Source organism: Sapajus apella, unplaced genomic scaffold (assembly GCF_009761245.1).
Source record: "Sapajus apella isolate SASKATOON/1434 unplaced genomic scaffold, GSC_monkey_1.0 scaffold7, whole genome shotgun sequence".
Taxonomy (NCBI): Eukaryota; Metazoa; Chordata; class Mammalia; order Primates; family Cebidae; genus Sapajus; species Sapajus apella.
In genome coordinates, this window is record NW_022436947.1 from 4,277,770 (window position 1) to 4,305,308 (window position 27,539).

Here is a 27,539-nt window from a genome sequence, read left to right on the forward strand (position 1 = left end):
ATATCATGGATATATTTTCTCCTGTTTATTATACCTCATCTGTTTTCTCCATTTGGCCTCTACTTACAGTGATATGTTTAGCAAAGCAAAGGATTGAGAATTGTGATATTTATATTGTGTTGTCTGGTTCTTTTCCTTCTGGATTTGGAGTCTGATCTCATAGGATCTATGACTGTATTATGAACTCTCTTTAGCTTCTCTCGAATTTTCCTAATTAGAATGTTTTATCCTCAAAGGTAACAGTAAGATATTTTCTCTCTTAGCACATACACACTTAATATAGGATTGGATACACATTATATACCAATAAAGGCAATGAAATAGAACCATGATTTTTATTGGTCCCACAAAGAATAAACTCATTGTGACTCCTTACCATACCCGTAGTTATATTCCTTATTTTACCATCTACTTGCCTTCTCATATAACTTCAGCATCGCGCTCACATCTTTTCTCCTTTTCTAAACCTCAGTGACAAAAACAGGTAAGTTGAGGATGTCATCCTTCCTTTATCTTAAATCCACATAGGCTATGCATAACATCCCCAAATCTTGGATCCCCAGATCTTGGAGCATTGGTTGCTCCACCTCCCAGGTCTTCCCTTCTTCATGGAACCTCCCATTCCACCTCTCCCTCCCTCATTCTCTCTCCTTTCTTCTTCCTTTTCTTTAGTCAGCAGATAGGTGGAGAAAGCATGTGCTAGGTCATGTAGTCTTGAAATATTCTCTGCAGTTAGATGAATGTTTGAAAGCATGGGATTCCAATGAATAAAGGACAAAGAGGGAAGACAGACAAGTCCACACACTGTGAAGCATATAATTGTGGGGTCTGAGCCAAAGTCCAAAAGGAAAACAAACGAAAAAATAGAAGAATAGGACAACCACCAGTCTGTTCTGTCAAGTAAATAAACCAAAAATGGAGTTTCAAGCAAGTGGCAGTGGTAACATTTTTAAGGAGAGATTGAAAAGCTACCACTGAATATGGAGTTTCAAGAAAGTAGTTTCAATAGAGTATTTGAGACAAAACCCAGATGATGAGTAAGTGAAAGTTGGTACCATCTTAATAAATTCCTTATGGCTAGATCTAATTACAGTTTTGAATGCCTGTGATCTCCCCGCTGCCACTGTCAGCCTCCTGACACGTAGACTACCTACTTCCCCTACATTTCGTATCCAGTCTTTTCAAGCATTTCTTCATTAAGGATACCATAATTTATAAGTATTCCACAAGGCTATTTTTTTTTAAATGTGGTAGGTACTTTTTCCTCTTAGGAACATTATGTTTTAACTTCAGTTTTTACCTCCTTTGATGTAACTCACAAATGTACTAGTCATTTATACTTGGGTATCCCATGACCACTTGCATTTCGCATGCCTAAAATGATGGGAGTATACTTGCCCTAGAGTTGGTGCATACTCTTAATCATTTTTATCAATGGTAGCATCTGTAGTTAAAGTACTCAGAATCAAAACTTGGCTTATCTTGTACCTTATGTAAACCAAAGTTTTATTTAATTTACCTTGTTAAAGTAAGATGTTTTGTGAAAAACATGAGGTTTATGAAATGTTTATCAGGGCATGTGATTGATTTTTTTGTTTTGTTTTGTTAGTTTAGAAAATGAAACTTTTAATTGTAGGTAGAGGCAGAGTTTATATAGAGGAAACGGCCTGATGAATTCATGAAGAAAACTGCTGGCTTTAGGCAAGTGGAGCATAATTCTGAATTCAGGCATATATCTGACATAAAGTATCCAGCCTTTAGTTAGTGAGCATATCTATCACTGTAGAAGCTGTCAGAATGCACCAGTAAAGTGACACAGCCCGGGGAGAAATCAGAAATGGAATATTTTTGATTGACTAGGATGAGCCTATATTACCCCTAACCATATTAGATTAAGTGTACAAAGTATTATTTAAGGTATAGAAAGTTTGCACTACTTTGGAAAAAAGTACTTAGGCTTCAATATTAGCTACTAAGTATATTATTTAAAAAATACAAGGAAAGACCAGGTGTGGTGACTCATCCCTATAATCCCAGCACTTTGGGAGGCCAAGGCAGGCGGATCACAAGGTCAAGAGATCAAGACCATCCTGGCCAACATGGTGAAACTTCGTCTTTACTAAAAATACAAAAATTAGCTGGGCGTGGTGGTGAGTGCCTATAGTCCCAGCTACTTAAGGGGCTGAGGCAGGAGAGTCGCTTGAACCCTGGTTCAAGGAGGTTGCAGTGAGCTGAGATCACGCCTCTGCATTCCAGCCCAGGGACAGAGTGAGACTCTGTCTCAAAAAAAAGATAAAAAATATAAAAAAAGCAAGGATAGGCCAGGTGTGGTGGCTTATGCCCATAATCCCAGCACTTCGGGAGGCTGAGGTGAGCACATCACTTGAGGTCAGGACTTTGAGACCAGCTTGGTCAACCTGGTGAAACCCCATCTCTATTAAAAATGCAAAAAATTAGCCAGGCATGTGGTGCACGCTGGTAATCCCAGCTACTCGGGAGGTTGAGACAGGAGAATCTCTTGAACCCAGGAGTTGGAGGTTGCAACCTGGATGACACAGTGAGACTGTCTCAAAAACAAACAAAAACAAAAAACAAAACAAAACAAAAACGAAAAATACAATGACGCAGAGGGATACATTCCCCAATAATGCACTTGCACTTGGAAGTGAAGGTGAGAGAGGTGGTTCCGCCCCTATTTCTGTGACTTTGGCAGGTTCCTTAGCCTCTTTTGAGACTTTCTAAACCTACGAAGAAATGCATTCAGATCTCTAAGGTTCTAACAGCTGTAGCATTATAATAATATAGACTATTATTCAAAAGAACTTTAAGCCAAGCCATATTTGTACGATTTTGAATTTCCTAGAAGGTACTTTAAACAAAAAAAGGTGAAATTTATAATATATTTTATTTATCTAAAATAGTATCATTTCTATATGTGTTAATTTATAAGCATTGTTAAGATAGCTTATGCTCTATTTGTATAGTCTTCAAAATCCAGCATATATTTTATGCTTAGAGTACATCTAATTTTGATTGTTTATATTCAAGTGCTGGGTCACCACATGTGGCCAGTGGCTACAGGTGTAGTCTCTTTGTTACTGGCTTGCACAGTTCGGAGGTTGTCACATAGTTGCAGCTGTCAGGTGGTCTGATCCCATTTTTTGATCTCTTGGCTGCAATAAAATTCAGCTAACCCAAGAATGATCTGAAACCTTCATGTTTATAAATGAGAAACAGCCTGTCTTTGGTCATGTGGTAAATTTGTGTTTTCTCACTTCCTTGGCCACGTTGACACCTATCCAACTCCCGGTGAGTGTCACCGTGCAGAAGTATTGAAGAGCACACAAACTGATCCCCTGAGGCTCACATACACTCATTATGGCTCCTTAAGGTGTAACCTGTGGTCCCAACCTATCTGGCTTCTGACTTTGATGAATTTGGCTGGATTTGCAAGCCTGGCTTTATTTTAATTCTTTCCAAAGGCCTGAAATTAAATTGACTTCAGCCACCCACTTCATGCTTATTTCTTGTTCTAATGGCTTCCCTAGATGAAGACAACCCAAATGGTAGGCACCCCCATGCCCTGACTCACCACAGCCAATGCAAAGAAGAAAGTATTATTTTTCCTTTAATCAATATGGACAATCATGTCATCCTAAGCCCCTTTCCCCATTCAGCCTCAGCCTAATTATAGTTCATCCTCTCTCATGAGTAAGCACACAGTGTACCCTTGGTGTGGATTCTACATTTAAAGAAAAGGTCATACTTTGACTTTTATCTGGATTTTTAAAATTTTAAACACATTTCTTTTAACACATGTTGGCTTTATTAAGTACAAACATACATTTAAAAAAAGGAAGAATCATCGTGCATATTCAAAAGGGTCCCCTAGTCATCCAATACTGTGTGGTCATTTTCTTTCAGAGTTCAGCAACACTACTCTTGTTTTCCTTTGATTTCCAAATGTGAGTGTCCTTCGCTTTTTGGCCTGCATATACGACAAGGCAGTGCAATGTGCATCTGCTCTGTTGGAAGAAAATATCAATTCGCTGTCATCTCCTCCCCCCAGCCACCTCTCATGTTAGTATACTGCAGAATGAAAATATTGCTCAAGATGCGCTTGGTAAACATTCAGTGACAACGAATGCTAAAAACGGACAGATGGTGGCAGCATTGGCCAGCTGCTGCTGTGCCTGGCTGCTCAGGGACAAAGCGGAGAACCTGGTGTTCTCAAGCTGTCAGCCCTGCTTTTCCTAAGAAGGAAGGAAAGGACTCTGCAAACTGGAAGATGATTACGCCCAATCAGGATAACTTTCTTCAGTGCTGGCCGAAAACATACTAAGTGCGATATGTTAAAATTAAGTAAATAGTTTAATTGAAAGGGTGCAAGGTGAGCTTGTGGAGATGATTTGGGAAAATACTAAAGCCCTGGCAGAGTTCCTGCCTGTAGAACCTTTCAGTGTGCAGTCTGGGCTTCAGGCAGAAACAGGTTCTGGATTGCTGCAAAGAGAGAGCTTCCAGAAATAGCTTTAGGATCTTTTATTAAGTTTTTCTCTAAGGACAAAGACAGAGTATTTCCCAAGACTTTTTTATTTCTCCTGCTGCTGTAAGTGTGTATTTGTTTCCATTTTGCATTTTATAGACCATTTTTATTGCAGGGCAGCTTGGCTTTTACTGTTTGTTCTTTAGAGTCTGCAAAAGAAAGCCTTCCTGATTTGATGGCCAAAGGTGGGACTGATTTGCAATCTCCGGGCCCAATTTTAAGTGGACAAATGGGAAGAGGACATTTTGCTTTTAGGAAACTGGGCCTTTATGGATGAAGTGAGAAAAGAGGAAGAAAAATCTAGCTGAGTCATAGTAGCTAACGTTAGTTTAGCATTTGCTGTTTGTCAGGCCCTCGCTAAGCAATGTCTACACGTGTTGATGAAACAACTCTGAGAGAGAGGCATTATTATTACTTTAGCTTTACAGAAGTGAAGGGAGCTTAGAGAGATTAAGTGACTTGCCTAAACTCAACCAGCCAGTGTGTGGTGGAGCTGAGGTCCCTGCCGCTCTCTTGGTGCCCCACACTTCTGCACTGTGCTGTCTTCTGGGGACACTGGCTGTTGGGGAGTGCTGATAGAGCTGCTGGCTGAGAAAAACTATTCAGGAGCTATGGAGGAGTGATATAGACCCACCTCCATCAGAGAACTATTAGCCTAATGTTGGTTGTCTGTGGGAGAATTTCAAGACAAAACAAAATCTGTTCTGTGAAAGGCAGGAGGCCTTTGATGACTCCAAAAGTGGTGGAATGATGAAATGCAAGATTTTCTGCTTGTCTTTAGGAGACAATGACATATTTGATCATTTGGCTACAGAAGAAAGGAGACGATCTATTTATCCAGTTCATAAAGCGAATTGGTTGATGACAGGGGAAGCACCTTTACATTCACACCCTCTGTACTTGTCCTGTTCTGCAGAGACCAAGGGTAAAAGGAGAAGAGATGGTGAGGAATCCAAGGGCCCTGTGGGCTCTGCCTTTGTGAGGAATCATAGCTCAGTATCACGAAAACTCCTGACAATCTTCTCTGAGAAAACAAATAGGAACGTAGCCTGGAAGATCTGAATGAGGGCTGTTAGAAGACACAGCATCGGCTGGGCGTGGTGGATCATGCCTGTAATCCCAGCACTTTGGCGGACGGATCACTTTCAGCTCAGAAGTTTGAGACCAGCCTGGGCAACACGGCAAAACCCCCTGTCTCTACAAAAAATTCGCCAGGTGTGGTGATTTGCACCTGTAGTCTCAGCTGTTTGCAGGGGCTGAGGCTGGAGAATCACTTGAGCCCAGGAGGCAGAGACTGCAGTGAGCTGAGATTGTGCCACTCCAGACTGGGCAACAGAGTGAGACTCTGTCTCAAAACAAAACCCAAAACCAAAAAAACCCAAAAAACAACAAAAAAACTAAAAAGCTCCCAAGAAACCACAGCATGGATTCATAGAAGTTGTGGGGCATGTCACGTACTTCAAAGTCATTTGGAAATAGTTTGCGTTCCATGGGCAGTGAATTAACCCCCTAATGTTCCATCCATTTTGGTATTAGCATCCCTCTTGCGATGCGGCATTGTTTCTTTGCTAGCTCATCTTCACAGAAAGTTGTTTTATTTGATTTTTACTTTTCTCTGTATCACTTCGGTTTCTAGTAACATTGAATGTTTGCAGAACTTTCAGACGAGAGCTGGGTTTTTCATAGATTCCTATGGCTCCATCCTGGGGAGATGACAGGGGTGTGTCAGTGGGCTTGTAGGAAGTCAGGTCAAGCACTTATCAGAGTGAGGCTTTCTGGGCTGCTTTTAGCCCTAGCGGGTCTCACCTTTCTGTGGGTCATAACCTCAGACTGGTTTTCACATTCTGCCTTCCTCTCTTCCTCCCCACTAAGAGGCAGCCTCACTCCAGGACAGCTGCCGGTTGGTAGGGGACGCACTTTTATTTTCCCATTTTTCAGGCAAAAGCCAAAATCCCAGCTTCCTCTGCTATCTGCAAGACCAGGAGCCAAGCTGATGCAAGCCTTTACCCCAGTTCTGCCACTTTGTATTTATTTCTGGCCCATGAAGCTATGTCTTTCTTTCTTTTTTTTTTTCCTTTTCTATCATTGGTGTGTCTGAGTGAAATAGGATATTGAAAGTGTAAAATCATAGCATTTTCTTTACCCAGAAAAGAAAGACCTATTTCAAGCAAGCATAAGAAAAAATGTCTAATTTAAATTTACCTGAAAGAAAATGGGCTGCCTTGTGAGTACAAATCATAAAGGAGAGGTTAAATGATCATCTCTTAGAGGAGTTTTTGAGAATGGCTTCTTCTTTCTTTGGATGGGGTGGTGAATTGGATTTCTGCTATGTTCTTTTGTGGGTCTGTGTGTCTGGCTGTATTCAGGGCTGTTGTGTCTGTAGTTGGTGATCCCAGATGGTTGGGCTTTTTTTCTGAGTGTTTATGTCCTTTTTATGGCCTTTAAGACCCCTTCTTGCAGTTTATTAGAGCAATCTACTTTTACTGTGTTTAATTTGTGCTTTTAGCAGCACGGAAGCAATGTCAAACACAAACATCAGAACTAATTTAGTATCAGGCTTTTCTGTTTTGACTTCAGTAGCAAGCTTTGTTGGTATTGCACATAAAAGAAGAGGCTAAAGAAGCTCTGGGTTAGAATCTAAGGCTCCATCTAGGAGTAAGTTCCCCAGGTTAGGGAAATGGACAGATTTTTGACATTTATAAGTCTGGGTTTTTAGTTATCATGTTGGGTGAACTGTGTGATGTGCCTTTTTAGAAGGTAAACACAATGTTAGACGTAATTGGTAGACAAGCAAGTTTTACATCCTGGAAAGTCATCTTTGTGGAGGAGAAAGAATTTTAGATGGAAGTCAGAAGAACCAACATTGCCTTGACTCTGACACTTCCAATCATTTAGTCTTGAGAAAATTACATGATTTTTTTGCACCTCAGTTTATCAATTTGCAAGCTCACTGAATTCGATTAAGCAGTATTTAAGGTTTCCTCATCTCCACAGATTCCAAAAATCACATGCCACTGCTTCCAGGAGGGTCTGGCCATATCCAGCAGGGGGCTGAGTTCTTTATGTAAAGGCTCCCTACAACTCAGCAGTTAAGGGGTTGGCCACTGGGGTTAGGTGCTCCTATTTTTGGAATGCCATCTCTACCGTGTCAGCCATGTGATACTAATGAGATCACTTACCCTTCCAATTCTCTGTTTCCTTAGCTATAAGATGGAAATGAAAATTACATTAATATCTATCTTACAGATAATATTTTAAAGTTTAATAATTCATTAAAGGACTTTCCTCAGGCATGGCGCATAACAAGGCATCAGTATGTCCGTCTTTGTGTTACTGTGAACTCTGAGAGCAACTTTTCTGCCTTATCTGTCATAGCCTAGCTCATTTATCTCTTTATTTCAGTGGCTTAGTTCTGGGTTTTACATGAAGTAGTCTTCAATTAATGAATGCTGTAGTGTTTTCAAGAAGCATGACTCATACAAATATAGAATGAATACGTGTCAAAAAATTTGCTTAGCTCTTTAATGAGGGAACCTGCAAGATAGTAAAGCTGATTTATCAGAACTAGAGGAAAAGATTTACGTACTTCATATCAAAATAATTTTTCTAAATTTGAGACAAAAGTGATAATGTCCTATGAGAGAATAAAAACTATAACCTTTAAAGCAATAATTTCTTCTTGACATTAGTCTCTCTACAGGACAGAAATCTATGTTAACCTACAGTTTAAAAATCCTTAGATACGCCTGTGAAACACTATTTGAGTATGACATTATAAGGACATTCAGATTTCTTTTTGCCATTTCCAACTTTTGGTCAATTTTTCTAATTAGCTATAAGACTAAACCCAAAGTATTATTTATCTTAGAAAAAGATTAAACAGGAATAAGACTCTAGTATGTAAGTATCAATTTCCTGCCTAAACTTATCATGGGAACTGAGTCTGTCTATAATTATGTTTTCTTAATGTTTCATTAAGGAAAATAGAGGGATATTTAGGAAAGCACTATGAATTTCCAAGATGATACTATAGAGAGCAACCATTTAATAAGTACTTACATGGGCCATGTACCGTGTTAAGTGCTTTATGTACATTTTAGTTTAATTAGTAAACAATCATGTGAGGTACGTATTATTATCCCCCCTTTGAAAAATCAAGTAAATGAGTCTCAGTGAGGTCAAATAATTTAATCAAGGTTATGCAGCCAGTGTGAGTCAGAACTGAAATTCAGTCTGATTCTGAGTCTTATATTCCCTCCTGTGCCCTGTCATACTACCAAAGCCTTAAACTCTAAGAAATTTACAAGTGTGTTTCTAGTTAAACACACAAATGAATGGGTTTTGTTTTACTTGTATGGTAGAGCATGTGCAAAATGGTTCTTTTTCCTTTATTTTGAAACTGCCTTTGATAAGTGGTCTTTCTGTTCCCTACTGACTGAATTAAAACATATATGTTTTAAAGAAAAATAAAACCATTCTGTTTAGTTCTTGAAAGCCTCTGTTTCTCCAATTGTTTTCTTTGTAACTTATTTATCTTTCTTATATCTCTTCTGGCCCCCGATATGCCTGTAGGTTGGCTGGATCCTTTCCATCCTGGATGAACTACAGCTGAGCCCTCAGCCTCCTGTGGGGGTCCTTCCTCTGGGGACCGGGAATGACCTGGCTCGAACTCTCAACTGGGGAGGGGTAAGAACTGTTCTCAGGGGCTGCGCATATCATCCAGCAACAAACCGAATTTCATATCCACCGATGTTCTAATGGAAATGGGTGTACTGCTGCTGCTGTCCAAGGATAAGTTAGAGCTGAGAATCAAAGTGTCCTTGAACCCCTATTTGATCTGGTGGCTTCTTTAGTTTGAACTTATAATCAGCTAGAATGGAAAAGAAAGCTTAGTGTGAGACAAATAGAGTGATTAGTACACAGGCTTGAAGCTTTTTGAGGTATCCACCAAAAGACAGTGGGTGAGTTTGGCCTTAAGTCTGCATGTGAAAGGATCATACAGACTTCCGTTAATCCAGACTCTCAGCCCCAGCTAGGATAGCAAATCTGGCTCAACTTTAGATGCCTCATTTGGGACAGTTATAACTTTTTTTTTTTTTAATTAGTATCACTTTGGCTGTATACATACTTATCTGCCCTTTCCACAATGAAGACAGCTTCAGGCAAGCTTGGGGGAAATTGTTCTGTTGTCACTAACCAGCCATTTATTTACTTATGTATTTTATAGTACTAAGATAATAAGGAGGCACAATATATATAGATGCATTGTGTAATATACATACACATATACAGCCCCACCCACTTTTTATCTGCTCATATGAGAGCATTATCTGGGATTGACTCTGTGAAAATTATATTCAGATGTTTAGCAGATATTAGTTGACCCTTGGACAAATTAACATTCCACAGGTCTTTTTTTTTTTAAAGTAGGCAGTGTAGAAATAAAAAATATATTTACATGGGACAACTAAGGTTATTATCAGTGTTAACTTCTACCATCCAAATCAGTGCCTTCAGTATCCTATTGAGGACAGTCTATCATGCTGTCAGTAATGGATCCTCGAGGAATAAGTAGCTCCCTAACAGGGCCATTCCTCAGCAAGTCTTGCCTTAGGTCATGGGAAGAATGGTGTCCTCTAAGGAGGTCAGGGAGAGGTGATTGCGAGGGAATGTTAATAGAACAGCACTGTCAATCCCATCCCTCCTTGATTCTTTCCCTGCCTCTCCAAACACATTTGTTCTGTGTTTCCTCCAGGCTCCTCTGGTGAGAGTAGTGGGGAGTCCTATTTTTCACTCTGATAAAAGCAGCCATCCAGCCTCCCTTATGGCCCTTAATGTGTACCCATGACTATTGGTTCTTACTGCTGACAAAAAATATTCCTCAGCTCAAATCAGCCAGAGCTAGTGTTTCTATGTACCTTACTCACAGTATTGTCTCAAATTCTAAGTACCTCAAGGTAAATAATTTGCTCTCCAAGCCTTGCTAATTACAAATTAAAAGAATATAGCAGCAGGGCACTTCCTTGCATAAAATAGCATTGGCTTTACTGTCCTCCTCTTCAGACGGCAATGAATATGTTCTCTGATTCCTCAGGGCTACACTGATGAACCTGTTTCCAAGATCTTATGCCAAGTGGAAGACGGGACAATTGTACAGCTAGATCGCTGGAACCTCCACGTGGAAAGAAATCCTGACTTGCCTCCAGAAGAACTTGAAGATGGCGTATGTAAGGTTAGAGAGTTTTTTGTTCTGCAAGAAGGAACCCTGGAGCATCTGCCTGAGTTACAGGAAATAAATTCCTGGCTGGAGAGTCATGTGCTGATGAATTCCTATGAGATAATGTGATAGTGTTTGAGTTGATGTCTACTAGTGCCATCAACCATTAGGTGGTGGTAATACCACCTGACGATTCTGCCCCATGGACCTCTAAAGATCTAGATTTCATACCTGCTTCCAGAGCTCAGGGAACTCTTCTCTGTCTTCAACTTCTACACTAGAAAGGCATGTATTCAGTTTTAATCATTTGTGTTAATAGCAAATAACCTGTGATAAGATGAAAAAATATGTATATTTGGAAGCATTGGGCAGTTGTTCTTTCAGTAGAAATAGAACCTCCTGAGATTTCTAGCCGGATATAAAATATATCTTATGTTTAGGAGGTATTAACTATGCCAATTTTACCATTTGGGTGGGACTTGAAGATACCTAAATGAATGTGTTTGACTTCATGTTATTTAAAAAATAATTTTTACTTTTATTTTAGATTGAAGCTGCGCATGTGCAAGTTTGTTTCATGGATATATTACATGATTCTGAGGTTTGGGATATGACTGATCCCATCACCCAGATAGTGAGCATAGTAACCAAAGGTTTTCAATCCTTGCCCCTGTCCTTCCCTTCCCACTCTAGTGGTCCCCATTGTTTATCGTTGCCATCTTTATGTCCAGACTTCGTGTTTTCTTTCAGTGACTGAGCTTTTATTTCAGCTGAAAAGCAAAGCATGATATATTAATAGTTGTAATTAGTACTGTCAATCTTCAGTTGATCCTTTGGTTCTAAGTTATGGCCTCAATTTCAGATAAATTTGGTAGGCTGCTGAGTAGTCACTTCCCTTCTATTACTTTCCACCTTCTTTCTGTGATTGCATTTTCAAACTCTGCATGCGTAAGAATCTCCAGGTGTGTTTGTTAAAGTGCAGATTGCAAGGCCCAGTCCTCAGAGATTCTGATTACATAAATGCAATTTAAGGACCAGGCATCTGTACTTCAAACAGTATCCCTATGGTAGTGAACCATGCCATTTATTGAAGCTAAGATTTCATGGATGTTTCAAGCATATAATAGATTAAACCCCATATCATTTTAGATTTAGATCAAACCGACACCCATTTATTTATCAGCATCATGATCCTGAGCAATTTAATTATATATATTATAGTTTAATAGATGTTCAAGTTTCTTACTTGGCTAAATCAGATTAAAACATGTTTTACTCAATCTTTATCATTTCTTCACCTAAACTATGACCCTGAAGTTAATAAGATTTACAGTAGATATCATGATTGCTCAGCTGAATTCAAGTTAAATGTCACAATGTTGTTTAAACAACAAGTATCGTCTTTAGATGTGATACTTTTTTATAATGGATTTGACTTATAGAAATTGGATAGAAAACAGCTAAAGTACAAAGAAGAGTACTATGTGGATATTTTAAATTCCTTTTCCTACTGAGCATGGAATGGTTAGATGTGCAATAGAAATCCATATTTAATTCTCTTCCCAACAGCTTAAGAAATGGAAAGACTTCTGGGCGTAGCCAGGTAACACAAATCCATATAATTAATGGGATTTTTAAAATGGATTTTTAAAGAGATGTATGGGAAACCGGGGCAAGTTTTCCTGGAAAATATAAATAACTTAAAAACAGACTACTTTGGGATATGATTTAGGTGATGATGACCAGATGTTCTTCTTAGCGATCAGTAGATGTTAAGACATGAGTTAGAATTGTGGCCAAAAGAACATAAATGGTAGAGGAGATGAACACGTCTCTGCTTTTGGCAGGATCACCAACCCATGCTGTCATTACTAAGAGATGGGATTTTGTTTAAGTGCAGGAACTGGATAGTCTCAAATAAGAAGGCTGAAGAGTAAGACATGATTTTGGCATTGTTCTATGTGTTTAGTTTCTCTTCCTGTTCTTCATTTAGTTGAGACCATTTCTAAGGGCTCACTTGGACTCTGAATCATTATATAGGCTTTGAATTCATAGCTTCCAGGTGGGGCCATTCCTTACTTCCCTCAGAGACCACGCCAATCCAATTTTCTTTTTTCTGCGTTTATATCTCTCTTGCTCTCTCTCTTATCTCATTTTTTCATTTTTTTTTTCCCTCAATGAAAGAAAGTTCTCCCTCTAGTGAAACAGAAAATCTTGCTGATCAAGGGGCATATGAAACACTGTAAAAAACTTACTGGTAAAATCTTGAGGGTTAAAACACTTATCTTTCAGAGAAGACAGGTACAGTTCAATTTGGGACACAAACCGGATAATTAGCTGCAAACATTTCCTGTCTTTATTTACTTTAACATTTACCTGACACTTGAGTTGCAGAAGGAAAAGGGGAAGAACCAGCCATTCCCATTCTCACATTTTCCACATGCTTTCCTAATTGTTCTAACATTGAACTGAAGCTTAAAATCACATTAGTTTTGCAGTTTTAATGCCGGATTTGAGGCTGCAGAGTTCTTTTCACTCAGCTTGCAGCGGTAACAGCCAGAGACCCAAAGGACTCTAGGAAGAAAAAAATTAAAGCTTACATGTGCATCTGTGTGTCTGTGTTTTCAGAATGGTCATAGTAAAGACGTAAGGGTTTATAGATGAAATGAGAACTTGAATAATACTAATATGTATTTTGGTTGTTGTTTTTCTCCACTAGGCCAGCAATAACCAACTGGGTCCCATTGCCCTATTTTTTTATATGACTTTTGTAATTAAAAAAAAAAAAAGTCAGTGTATGTGTGCATAGAGAGGGAAAATAGGGAAACAAGTTAAATATTCATTTTACATTACAATATTGGTTTGTTGAATATAAATTCTTGGAAAAATATGCATCCACTGACTAAGTTCATTAGACATTATCCTTACAATTGAATTTACTTTCTAAGTTTGCTTAGTGAACTATTCTTTGTAACTATTGCAAACATATATCCCTCAGCTTAACAAATTCCTATTACTACAGCATCTATGAGAATGGTCCTTATTTAATAATTTGTGTTTATAGCTCTTATTTCTTATCCTGTTTATAATTCTTGAGAAAATTACTTGATTTTAGCTTTCACTAATGATTAATCCAATAATTTCCTGTTCTCTCTACATAAGCACCCTCTACTTGAAGTCATGGCTGATCTGTCTCCTAGGGACTTCTTCAGAGCTAAGGGTCTGGCTTTGGGTTTTATTCTTCTCTTTCTGCCTGGCCACACACAGTTTTGCTTCTATCTTTGTTTATCATTGCAGCTCCCTCTGAATGTTTTCAATAACTACTTCAGCCTTGGATTTGATGCTCACGTCACACTGGAGTTCCATGAATCCAGAGGTGAGGACAACGTCCCATTTCCATCTCCCAGGGAGGAAGTTTCTAGCAGGTGTTTTGCTTGTTCCCTTTTGTTTGTATATCACTTATGTGTTTACAGTGGGCTTCAGTGTTGTTTCACTTTAACCTTCAGGTTGACTCTGGGAGCTAGACAGGACAGGAACTTCTTACAAATGGGACCCTGAGACCTAGTTGTCCAGGGTCTCAAAGATAGTAAAGGACAGGACTAGATGTGTGTTCCAGGTCTTGGGATTCTTTAAGTTCTACTGAAAATTCTGAAGTGAGTAAACTACTAAGAAGTGATAGAGACCATTACTGAAGTCACTAAGGTACTCTTTAGCTTCACAAAACATGATTAAAGTGTAACACTACATAGTCAGAGCCATTGAAATATGGTAGCAAAAACAAAAAGTCCTCTCTGTGTGCATAAAAGAAAGAGCAGGCATCTTAGAACAATAGAAGAGCTATAGGTAGTTTAGGTTCAAAGAATAGGATGTAATGGTGATGGGATTAATTAGGAAGGTACTAGGGATTCCCACTGGATGATACAGAGGTGTGAATGAGACCATGTTGTGATTTCAGATACTAAAAGAGATGGAGTTAAGATTAGGGGAACAAAACAATTTTTGAAAGAGAAGATGAAATAATAATATACTATTAAACATTTCATCAACATTTTCCCATGCAATTTAGAACTGAGAAAGTTTAGGGTTTTGACTTATGTTTTGTACTCCCAATTGATCTCTCTTTCTGTCTTTCTCTCTCTCTCTCAACTCTCTTCTTATTAATATAGCTATACTATATATCTATGTCTATGCCTGTATCTATATCTGTACCCAGTTCCTTCTGAATATATTTATATATAACCAAAACTATGCTAGGATGTAGATTAGTAAGAGACTTGTGAGATGAAAGTCATAAATGAGGAAGTATTTTACATTTTTTCCTCCAGGTTATGGAAGAAAGAAAGTGGCTTTCAATCATAGCATTTGAAATAACAGAGTACTAAAAGCTAGAATTCACATTTTTAGATTCTGGTAATAACATGTGAAGATTCTGATAATGCACTTATGAGCTGGAAGTCAAGAGTGGTGCTACAGGATTAAAAACCACTAGGATATAAAATACAAGCAAAGAACAAATCTTTAAAGTTCCTTACTGGATTCAGCAATGTTAGTAGACTTTGACCTTTCTGGTTTCACAAGGTTTTGAGAGGACAGGCTCTGTAAAGGTCAAGTTCTTTGCCAAGCAAGAACGATAGTGTTTGAAGAGAAAGCCATATAGTTTGCTATTCCTCTTGGATTAGCCAGAAAGGATAATTGCTATCAGGACCTGAAATACCCTGAGTCAGAAACACTACCACTGTCACCCTCCCTGCCTTAGGCAGTTCTTGGGTATTAGGTATTCAGAGGGACCTACCTTAGGACCACCATTTATGATCCGTTATCCTTCCTATATTGAAGGAGAGTTAATTTGGAAAGTAAATGGGGGATTTTAAACTTCATTTCTTACCCCTTTTTTTTGTCTCATACAAAACTTCTTAATAATACTTGTAAAGAAACGCAGTTATCACTAATACATAAATTTCCATAAATAGGCATGAAAAGAGGTCTAAATGAGTACGTGGCCAACAATGAGCTCATTCAAGTGAGGCTCATATTTAGTCTAACGAATCCAGAAGTTTTTCTAATGAGTCACTTCCTTGTACTATGATGAAGTTTCTATGCATCAGAGTGAGAAGGGAGCTGGAAGAGACCCTTACATGGAAAGACCAGGCTTAGAAGAAAAGTCTTTTGGGGAAAGTGATTTTTTTTCTTTTATTTTAAGCTGTAGGACTGTTTTAGAGTAGAATAAGCAAATTGTTGTGTGTATGAACATGTACATTTATATGTGGGTGACTATAAAACAATTGTTTAAACGATGTCAAGCACTAATCTTTGTATAGTTTTTTGCCAAGGCTTATTGTGTTTTGATGCAGTTTGAAATGGAATTGTAAACATTTTCCCTGCACTTAAATCAGAGCCTTTGAGGAAAATCAGCCACTGAAGGGCTGATAAGGGAAAAACTATGTTGATTAAGAATAATAGATGTAATAATAGATGTAATAATAATGTAGGTGAGATAGAGATGGTAAAAAAATAAATATAAGATATTGAAACCAGATTTTGTTGATACACTTTGACAAGAGGTATGGACTTTTCAGTATCTGTTAATCTGCTTTTTTTACATTAAATTGAAAAATGTTTCTCTATGAAATATGTAATTAAGCGGCTAGGTTTTTTTTTTTTTTTTTTTTTTTATTTTTTTTTTTTTTACTGTTTCTGTTCATTTCTATTTTTCCCATATTTATACCTAGTTAGTCAAGAAATCTTAAGCTGTAGAAGGAAAAACAGGATAAGCATCACCACAATTTTAATTGTGGCAAGCTTACTTATTTTCTCAGTAGATAGTGGGCAGCTGTTCTCAAACCAAGAAAACTCACAGCGAGACATTAAACTGTTTTCCACCACAAGCACTGTTTGCGGCTTCATGTATCATTTGCCATAAAATACCTGGAGGCTAATGCAAAGGCTCGTGAAAGCCATTATGAAAACATAAGCTTGGATAGTAGAATCTATGAGGTATTAGCCAAGAAAATATAATACTTTTAGGTTGAGAGTTATGCCAATACATCTACATAAAATGGGCAAATACTACAAATCTCATTAAAGAAGAATTTTTAAAAATTTAACTGTGGAAAGAATTTTTAGCACAGATATAAATATAGCCCATCAAATGGACAGTTCTCAGCATAACTAATATATTGTATTTCTTTTAGAAGGAATAATTAAACTGACATTAATTCCATTTTTTATATCTACTTTATTCCAAACTCAAATCAAACTCAAAAACATGTTTAATTACATTTGGAAGCTGCATACCTAGTTTATGGAAGTCATGCCCTCTGAAAGTCAAATAATCACTTCTCCACTTCCCTCCTCATTTTCCTGTTATCCCAGCCCAATATCCTGCAAACCCTCCAGTTTTTACAGAGCACCCAGAGTGCTTCAGTCTTTTGTTTTGTTTGAGACAGAGTCTTGCTCTGTCGTCAGGCTGGAGTGCAGTGGTATGATCTCAGTTCACTGCAACCTCTGCCTCCCGGGTTCAAGTGATTCTCTTGCCTCAGCCTCCTAAGTAGCGGGGACTACAGGTGCGCACCACCACACCCAGCTAATTTTTGTATTTTTAATAGAGATGGGGTTTCACCATGTTGGCCAGGATGGTCTTGATCTCTTGACCTCATGATCTGCCCATCTCGGCCTCCCAAAGTGCTGGGATAACAGGTGTGAGCCACCACACCCGGCTGCGTGCCTCAATCTTAATGTGCTTGAGAATCACCTGGAGAGCTAGTTGAGCCCCTCCACAGATGTGTAGACTACACACTGAGTGGTTCTGATTCAGTAGGTCTGGCTAGGGCCTAATTATTTGAATTTCTAACAAGCTCCCAGTTAATGTCAATGATGCTAGTTTGGAGCTAGGCATTTATAGTCTGGGCTTACTGTCCCTGTAGCACGGGGCCACTGTACTAACTGGCCTGGAACTGGGGGCAAGATAATAACCAAACCATGGCATCGACTGGATCTGTAGGATAGGAGGGAGTTGGGGAGGAAATAGAAGTGCTAATCTAAGTCACTACCTTTAATGAGGTTTCCATAACAAAACTACCTTTCCTCTTTCACAGAAGCAAATCCAGAGAAATTCAACAGTCGTTTTCGAAATAAAATGTTCTATGCAGGGGTAGGTATACGTTTTATTTTATAATCACTACATATTACTTAGTGCTAATTCATTGTGAGTAATAAAGTTGTAAACTACATTAGAAATACTAACATATACATCTCATTTATATGTGTCTATATATGGTTACTGTTTAATGTCTGGGCTTAAGAATGAAAATGAGGTGTATTTCTTAAGTTAGTTGTCAGAAAGAGAGTTGGTGTTCCTCATCTTGAGCTTTTAAGCAAGCCCTGAGGCTTCATGTTGCACAAGAGAGGATGCTATTTAAAGAGTGATGTGAAAAACAAACATCAAAGCCAATGTAAGAAATGGGGGAATTGTGCAGACTGAGGATGTATGAAGAATCTTAGCTAAGAATGTAGTTTTCACCAGGGAGTGCACTTTGACATTTGGATAAGAAATGAGCAGAACATGCTATGTTTTTCATGGAAGCATACATGAGATTAAAGGTGGTGCCTTCTTTTTCCTTCTTTTGTTTCCCAGGCACAATCATAGAAGTAAATGCCATCCAAAATATCAGTAAAGTACAGTTTTAATTTATGCCACTGGATGGGGAAGTTTAAATAAAAGGCACTTGGAAGCTGCATATATAGTTTATGGAAGTCATGCCATATGAAAGTCAAAGCAAATAAGCAAACCTTAGTGGAAAGACTGTATCAGGACTTAATGGACAAGTAGATTGGTCAGAAAAGGTAGTCAAAATAAACCTTCAAATGACCCTCAGAATTGCCTACTTTTTCACCTTCATCCTGTGCTCTTAAATTTTGTAGTGGAACTGTGAATTATAGCTTGGAAACAAAGAGAAAATTTTCAATTTGACAACTACTGCCCTGCTTTACTTTGGATTCTGCAGAAAAAGAACTGGTTTAGAATTTTTGCATACTTTGGAATCATTGGAATCTAGAATATGGAAGCAGGGATTTGGTATACCGCGTAATTACGAATTTCTTCTTCTTTATTTCCCTGTGGTATAGGCAGCTTTTTCTGACTTCCTACAGAGAAGTTCTAGAGATCTATCCAAACATGTTAAAGTTGTCGTAAGTATTGAATACGCTGACTTATTTCATTTGAATATGAATATGAATGCCACAAAAAGTAAACTCCGAAATACTTCGTATACATAATCACTGGACTATACGGAACTTTAGAGATCATTTTGTGTAGTGCATTCGACCTACACTTATTACATGTCAGGTACTGTCTTAGTTGCTGAGGATGAAAAGAAATGAAAAGACTAGTTTTACTTCTGAAGAAACTCACAGTTCAGTTGTAAAGAAGGTCACATAAGTCACTTCAGAACAATAAAATAAATATTCAACTGTGTATACAATATGGTTGTGGCACAAAGGCAGAAGTGATAACTGGCTACGGTGGGGTCAGGAAGACCTTTATCAAAAAAATGATGTTAGCTGTATCTTGAAGAATAAATCAGTACTCTCCAAACAAGTATCTTTATTCCAGGATAGTCTGAGGAGTCTCTGTGTTAGAGCAAAGTGTTGATTTCATTGTTTTATGGAGACTCACTCTTTCACCTGGTCAAGGTTCCTCACCACTAGTTGAATTATTTTTCTGTGTGCTGTTTCTTCCTGGGTATCTATATCAGGTTTTGGAAATATAATGCTTGGGGGCAAGGGAGAGAGAAATTTATCTTTCTGTAGGTGACACATTCAAAAATAGAATAAAATCAGGTATTAAGAAAGACATTAAATGTTTCCTTATAGTAACCAAGTTAAAGAAGGAGCACACATGGCTTTGTTGCACATAGCTGTATAAGTAAATGACAGAATGAGAAAGAAGAGGAAAAACATATATGAATGGAGAAGAAGGGGTGAGAATATAGCAATGCTTGAGTTTATCATGGCATAAGTAAAGAATAAGAATAATTTTGATGGGCCGGGTGCGGTGGCTTATGGCTATAATCCCAGCACTTTAGGAGGCAGAGGAGGGTGGATTGCCTGGGCTCGGGAGTTTGAGATCAGCTTGGGCAACACGGTGAAACCCTGTCTCTACTAAAATGCAAAAAATTCGCAGATATGGCAGCATGCGCTTGTAGTCCCAGCTACTCAGGAGGCTGAGGCAGGGTAATTAAACTCGGGAGGCAGAGGTTGCAGTGAGCCAAGATTGTGCCACTGTATTCCATCTTGGGGAACAGAGAGAGACTCTGTCTAAAATAATAATAATAATTTTGACAAGTGAGAATGGAACAAAATATATACATGGAAATAGAGAAAAATATATGATCTTAAGCTAATGAGAATATAAAGAAATATAAGGACCATGAAAATATAAAAATAAAATGGGAAATCACCAGTAAAGCATGTATAAGATGTGAATCTCCTAAATCAGTTGAAACAAGAGACAAAGCCCTTTACCACTGCTATTAACCACCCTTGGCATCCCTTTCAGATACTTAAGTTCTCATACAATAAAAACAAAAAGTAAATATCTTTTAGTGGTGGAGACTCTTGAAACTGAAGTATTGCCTTCTTAAAGCTAGATGCAAGAACACATGGGGTCCGTTGAACTATGAGGATTATTATTTCGATAAAATTGTGGCTATTAAATTTAAGTAGCAGCAACCTTACATTAAACTTCCTCTATTTCTTCAGATGCCTGCAGCCTAGCCACAATTAAACACATTTTCGAGTATATTTTACATTTACAGTCACATCCACAATACCTGCCAGGAGACCCAGTGAGCGCTGGCCAGTGGCCATATGGAATAGCAGTGCACCATTCCAGTCACCGGATTGATCTCAAACTCAACTGCTAGAGAGTTTTCTCCCTCGTATCTGGCAGTAGCCTTGATGATACATGTCTCATGCATGGGTGACTTAATAGTAGAGTCTGAAAGATGCTTGCAGAGAGGCTAAAATGGCAGCAAATAACTAGAAAAGATTTGATATCAGTCTATATATGAAATATTTAAAGGTGGAATATTTATGTAAGTTATATCTTCTCTTAGGAGGAGGAAAAAAGTCATTAGAAACTAGGTGTGAACACTTGGGATTTAGCTAGGTCTTCCTTTGCTAGGTATTTGACTTTGGGGAAATTATTTAACCTTTCAGAGGAGTTTGCTTTCTTCATCTGCCAAATAAGCATAACAAGACATGTCTTTGAGGCAATGGTTTTTGACCATTGTGCTGTGACATAGAGGGACACAAGGATATTTTTGCAATGACATCATTCTATGTTTTCTTGAGTGTGAGATGAAAAGGTTGGAAGGTTAGTGAGAATTATTGGATGTATGCACAACAACAGACTGTCTTTGTCACAGGGTGAAGTCTTTCTAATGTAATAGCTAATAATGTCTCATAGAGATAAAATATGTATTTGAATACTAAACTGAGAAAATACAAAACGACAGTAAAAACCTACATATAGCATTATTTGTTCCACTTTCCATATTTTCTTCTTGTTATTTATCAGTATATGAGCTTATTCAAAGGAACATATTTTGCATGAAAATATGTGCCTTTGTATGTAAAGTTGGGAAAAGTTGAAAACTGCCATTCTAAAGGAATTATACAATTTATTGCAATAGTATATACAAAAAAAAAAAAACCTCTGAAAAGCAGTATATGTTGTAAGGTACGCATTTTCATATGATTTGATGAGTTCCCAGAATCACTAACATGTTTCCCAGGAAGAAAAAGTAGAAAATTTAAAAATGAAATATGTTCTAAATACAATAATATTTATTATAATCTTTCTGCAATGCAACCATAATGCTTTGTATACTATTAATGTATCACATCCTAGGTTTTGGAAGTTTTAGTTGCTTACAACATGCAACTTTGACATTTACAATGTATACTTTTTTTTATTAATTGGCATAGTCATTTATAAACTCATTTCAAGTTCTTAAGTTGGAAGGTGTTACGTTCGCTTAGTAGTTGAGAGTACTGGAAAACCATCTTTAATGTCTAGAATTTGATTACTAACTAAAGTTTTATTTGAAAATAGTTTGTTTAAAATTGTAAGATTTATTGGAACCAATTCTTTGAGAATACTGATGAAAATTTGGCTGTATTGAAATCAACTGGGAAAAAAAATGCAGGTGCTTGAGACAACTTGACCGCTGGCAAAACGATTATGTTTAGATTGAAACTGATCCTAAAGAACTCTTTCAAAATTTGCAGGGAGCTTGGGAATGCTTTGCTCCTCTCTCCAAATGAGAAAGAAATGGCGAAATTCTGTGATAAGAGTATGAGGAAAGCAAATATGAGAGCAGGCTTTATACCTTTGATGTTCGAAAAAGTCTTTGGTTATGATGAGAGTTACTCTCTTTTGACTTTTGTCACCAGTGGGAAATTAGAAAGGAACATGAAAGACTTTTCCTTGATTTATCAAATGATGATAACCTTGCAGAAGCGCTACCTGATCAGGGAAGCCACGGACAAGTATTGTTGGGGCCAAACTGGCCTGAGACCCGTGATTCCCAGGGCCATGTCTAAACTCCAGGAAGGCAGTGAATCTTAGAAGTCCAAAGTCTGTACAAGATTAAATTTGTAAGAACAAATCACAAATGATGATAATAGTAGTTTATAATAGATATCTTTTCAAAAGTTTGTGGTACATATACTTTTTTAAAAAAAGTCTTCAGGCCAGGCGTGGTAGCTCATGCCTATAATCCCAGCACTTTGGGAGGCCGAGGTGGGTGGACCACGAGGTCAAGAGATCGAGACCATCCTGGTCAACATGGTGAAACCCCGTCTCTACTAAAAATACAAAAATTAGCTGGGCATGGTGGCGCACGCCTGTAGTCCCAGCTACTCAGGAGGCTGAGGCAGAAGAATTGCTTGAACCCAGGAGGTGGAGGTTGCCATGAGTCGAGATCGCGCCATTGCACTCCAGCCTGGGTAACAAGAGTGAAACTCCGTCTCAAAAAAACAAACAAACAAACAAACAAACAAAAAAAACCTGTCTCCAAAATAATTAACATTTTAACGATGAAAAACCGTCTCAAAAAAAAAATCAATCATATTTGTGACTTGTTTGAATCAGATAGTGACGGTGGCGAATACTACTGCTTTAACTTGAGGTTTCTCTTTTCATTCTATTTAGTGTTCATAAATCTTTTAACATTTACACCATCAGCCTAGACAACTAATAATCATCCAGTGTTAAGAATGATAGTATTTCTTTTGATGGTGAGACCAGAGAAAAAATCATTTTAGTCAAATGGAGGGTTTATTCTTATATTCAGTGCAAACAAAATAAAGCTTTGTACTCTGGTTCTAGTAAAACTATAACCAGAATATGTTTTTAATCATTGTGACTGGCATTCACTTGAGCAGAGATAGAGCAAGGAGAAAGAGACCATGGTGTCTACTGTTGTCAAACTAGTTATCTTTGATAATTTTTTAGACTTGTGACTACTTCAAACCCTTTTTTCTGCTTTCATTGTTTCAGTGTGATGGAACAGATCTCACCCCAAAGATTCAGGAACTGAAGTTCCAGTGTATAGTATTTTTAAATATACCCAGGTAAGCTCTGTTTATATTGTTTCCTTGGTTTGATGTGAACTCTGACTTGAGGTTATCTGGTTTCATAACAGAAAAGTTTTAGCTGTAAACAATGAAGATCAGTTATCTAAATGGGTTATTAAAGACTTCTCGGTTTGATAATTCATTCTCCGATTTGGTTGATTTAGTGTTCTTTGTGGTAGGTGGGTTTGTGTGTCACGTGACATGCATTGTCTGTACTTATCCATCATTAAGAAACCCAGGCAACCCTCTTGCCTGGAACATCTTAATTTATTTCTAAATTACTGTTCTTCCCCTACTCCCCCTCTAAGAATGAGAGAATTGAAAAATTACTTTTGTTCTCAGTTTCCTAAAAACTGTTAAAAAACCATCCAGTCTGATTTGAGTTGGAATTCATTCAAAATTGTTGCCAGATGATTGCTTTGAAAAAATTGAGTCAGTTAGAATACTATTTTCTAGCCAGGATGTCAATTCCCATTGGTGCTATTACGCACCTCAGGAGAAAGGGATATTTAAGATAACTGGACTCAAAATAAACATATTATTTCAGTGTCATAAATTATGTTCTGGGCCTTGAAGCCAAGATTTTGGAAGGGATGGATCTATCACCATTTATTTGCCTGCCAAACAAGTCAGACACAAAATTTGCAAATACATTGTATTTAGACTGAATTTAATTGAAATAAGAGTTGTATGTAAATCTGTGGCTAGGAAGACATATCATAGTCTCCTGATTATTCTTGGAAGAGCTCAGTATAGTCAGTTACAATTTTATTCCAGAAATATTTGCAGCTTGATTGAAGTAGAAGGCCTTGATTTTCAGAAAGCATTGTTCATTTCTTTGCCTTTTTATTTATCTTGTCCTTCCCCCTCTCTTTTCTTGCTCCTCCCTCTTTCCCATCTGTATTCTCCTTCCTTTATTTCTCCAATTTCTTCAGTTTCCCCTTCACTTTCTAATCTCTTATCTGTATTTCATCCCTTCTCCATTCTGTTTTGTGAGTACTTCTTTTTTTTTTTTTTTTTTCCTGAGACAGAGTCTTGCTCTGTTGCCCATGCTGGAGAGCAGGGGTACAATCTTGGCTCACCACAACCTCTGCCTCCTGGTTCCAAGTGATTCTGCTGCCTCAGCCTCCTGAATTGCTGGGACTATAGGCGTGTGCCATCATGCCTGGCTAATTATTGTAGTTTTAGTAGAGACAGGGTGTCATTATATTGGCCAGGCTGGTCTCAAACTCCTGATCTCATGATCTGCCTGTCTCAGCCTCACAAAGTGCTGGGATTACAGGCGTGAGCCACCGTGCCTGGCCCCTGTGAGTACTTCTTATTTTGCTTATGTATTAATGGTAACTGCTTCCCACTTCATTTCTCTGTCTATTTTCTACTGGCATGCATATGTCTTCCTTTAAGACCAAATTCTGAAACCACCTATAGACAATTCATGATGTATCATAGAAAACAGACATACATGAATCATGGTAAGAAATATTATAAATAATGAATGAGGAGAAAGTTGGATAACACAGGATACTTTTGTTGCAAAAATATGGCCCACTTTAATAGCTTGGTATTTTGTAGATGATAAGAAGTGCATTTTCTTTTCCATTGGAAGATGTGTACCAAGAATGGAAAGCTGTTTTTATGTTTAATAAACATTAGGTCTAACTTCAGACTAATTCCTCATGATAGTCGTGAGAAGGATGAGACATACTTACTTCTGTCTCTAATCTTCTCTTGCAGATATTGTGCTGGCACAATGCCCTGGGGAAACCCAGGAGATCACCACGATTTCGAACCTCAGCGTCATGATGATGGCTATATTGAAGTCATTGGATTTACCATGGCCTCTTTGGTGAGCAACACAACTCTTTTGTTAAAACGAAATGTATTTGATGTAATGTATAAGTCACAGACTACATACATCACATAATTCAAATGAAGTGTACACATTAAATAATTAAAATGAAATTTACATATTGAAATATATTGATGAACTACATGTAGTCACAGAGTCTATTCAGTTCACAGGACTTTAGTATAACTTTTTCTCCTGCTTTGTCAAATTACAAACTTTATGAATTACAGAGTTGCTTAGGAAAAAACAGAAAAATTCATCATTTATGTCACTAAGGAAACTGATGCACCTTTGTTTGAACCTCAAGAATAAATGAGTATCACTTTTTATTTTTCCTGATTAATTTTCTACCAGAATGAAAAGTTTTCATGCCAATTAAAAACATTACACTGGGCTGGGTGCAGTGGCTCACGCCTATAATCCCAGTACTTTGGGAATCCAAGATGGATGGATCACCTGAAGTCAGGAGTTTGAGACCAGCCTGACCAACATGGCAAAACTCCGCCTCTACTAAAAATACAAAAATTAGCCAGACATGGTGCACATGCCTGTAATTCCAGCTACCAGGGAGGCTGATGCAGGAGAATCACTCGAACCCAGGAGGCGGCCGAAATTGTGCCATTGCACTTCAGCCTGGGCTACAAGAGCAAAACTCTGTCTCAAAAAAAAAAAAAAAAAAAAAAAAAAAATTCCACCATAGAAACATCCCAGCATTGGTGAATTGGCACAGAAGCCATAGCATTTTATACTTTTTTGGTTCACTAAGGACTTTTGTATTTAGGTAAAAAGGAAACGTAGAACTGTAGCAACTTGTGGATATCCATCTTACTTATGAATGAGATGGACATCTCTATTATCACAAAAATCTGAATATACAAAGACACCATTATTGTGATACTAGTGAACACTCAGTTGCCACACTATTGAGATCACCTTGTATTTTAATTTTGTTTGCTTGCATTAAGGAAGGAAATTTATAGTGTAAGTATATTTTCAAGCAGGTTTTAGCCATGCATTTCTACTTATTATTAAATGATGCCTTCAGTTAAAATTATGCTTAGTTATTTGTGTGTAAATCAGACCATACTGAATTTGTAATGCAGATAAAAACAAAGCTTCTGCTTGTCACCTTTGGTTGGCATATGGTTTGTGCTCTACCTTATGCATGAAAGAAAGTAAGTTGTATTTCTTGTTCTAAACAAAGCAAAATAGGTCTCTTTTTTACTCATCTTGTCAATTCCAAATAATTTTCCCTCAACCACCTTGAATTAGTGAAGTTTAACAGAAAAATCTATTGTGCTTATGGCAAGAATCTTCATCACATGATTTTGTGGTGGTCGTTGTTAAATCATCTCTAGAATAAAATAGTTGTCATGGTAGAAAAGATTGGACTGAGATTGACTTACTTTCCAATGTTATAACACACATATAGCTGCTTATCTCCAGCACTTTTTATGTTTATTGCAAGTGAAGACATAAGTCAAGAACAAATAGGATTAAGTTCAGGAAGGGTATATGCAAGGAAGAATTCTTGTAGGTGACAAAATCATGCCCATATATGATGGAAAAAACTCTCTAAACTGTCTACAGATGGTTTACTTGTTCTTTGTTCACTGATCTAGTGAACATTTATTGAATGGTTATCATGCACCAGAACCTCCTAGTCCTGTCTGTGTGGTAGAAGGCTCTCAGGGATTGTTTGCAAGATGATGATCCCTTACCTATGCCTGGAAGGCCAAGGGGAATATTTGATATTTCCCTATTGCTCTTAGGATCAACATCTCTGTCCTTACTTGGCCTGTAAAATTGAGGTTCTTTCTGTTTCTCTATCCTTTCCTGCTCTCTCATCTTTGCTTTCTAGCTCAACTAGCTGACAAGTGAAGCAGAGCATTGAATCTCTCTTGCTTCTTTTGTACTACCAAGCCATTGCACATGTGCTCTCTCTCTAGAATATTCTTCAACTGTTTCTTCTATGCCTTCTCAGGCTAAATCTATGCCTAGTTCTTCTTAGAGCCCTTTCTGGTTTTGGTGTTTTTTTTTTTTTTTTTTTTTTTTTCTTAAACAAGTGTATGATTAGTATAATTCTTATTATACTAACTCATATATTTACTGTAATAATTAGAATATTACACTCATTATACAGGAGTAATACTGAAACTGGGTAATTACTGGAGAGTCGGATGGAGGGCTTTTTGCAAATAGTGTACTAGGTTTATGAGAAACCAATTCTTGAGCTGAAGATAAAAAGGCAAAGAAGCAATCACTAGTACCAGAAAGAGAACTGCTTG

At 37.7% G+C, this 27,539-nt stretch overlaps 1 protein-coding gene across 13 annotated transcripts in view; it reads left to right on the plus strand.

Annotated features, from left to right (window-relative positions):
* The window catches only part of DGKI (diacylglycerol kinase iota), a 445,403-nt gene that overhangs the window by 247,978 nt on the left and 169,886 nt on the right, over positions 1 to 27,539 (plus strand). For all 13 annotated transcript variants that reach the window (XM_032275881.1, XM_032275878.1, XM_032275879.1 and 10 more), the window contains 7 exons: positions 9,116 to 9,229; positions 10,638 to 10,775; positions 14,058 to 14,136; positions 17,855 to 17,910; positions 18,885 to 18,947; positions 23,326 to 23,399; positions 25,137 to 25,248. In XM_032275881.1, coding sequence (XP_032131772.1) covers positions 9,116 to 9,229; positions 10,638 to 10,775; positions 14,058 to 14,136; positions 17,855 to 17,910; positions 18,885 to 18,947; positions 23,326 to 23,399; positions 25,137 to 25,248 — 636 coding nt within the window. The remainder of the gene's footprint in view (positions 1 to 9,115; positions 9,230 to 10,637; positions 10,776 to 14,057; positions 14,137 to 17,854; positions 17,911 to 18,884; positions 18,948 to 23,325; positions 23,400 to 25,136; positions 25,249 to 27,539) is intronic.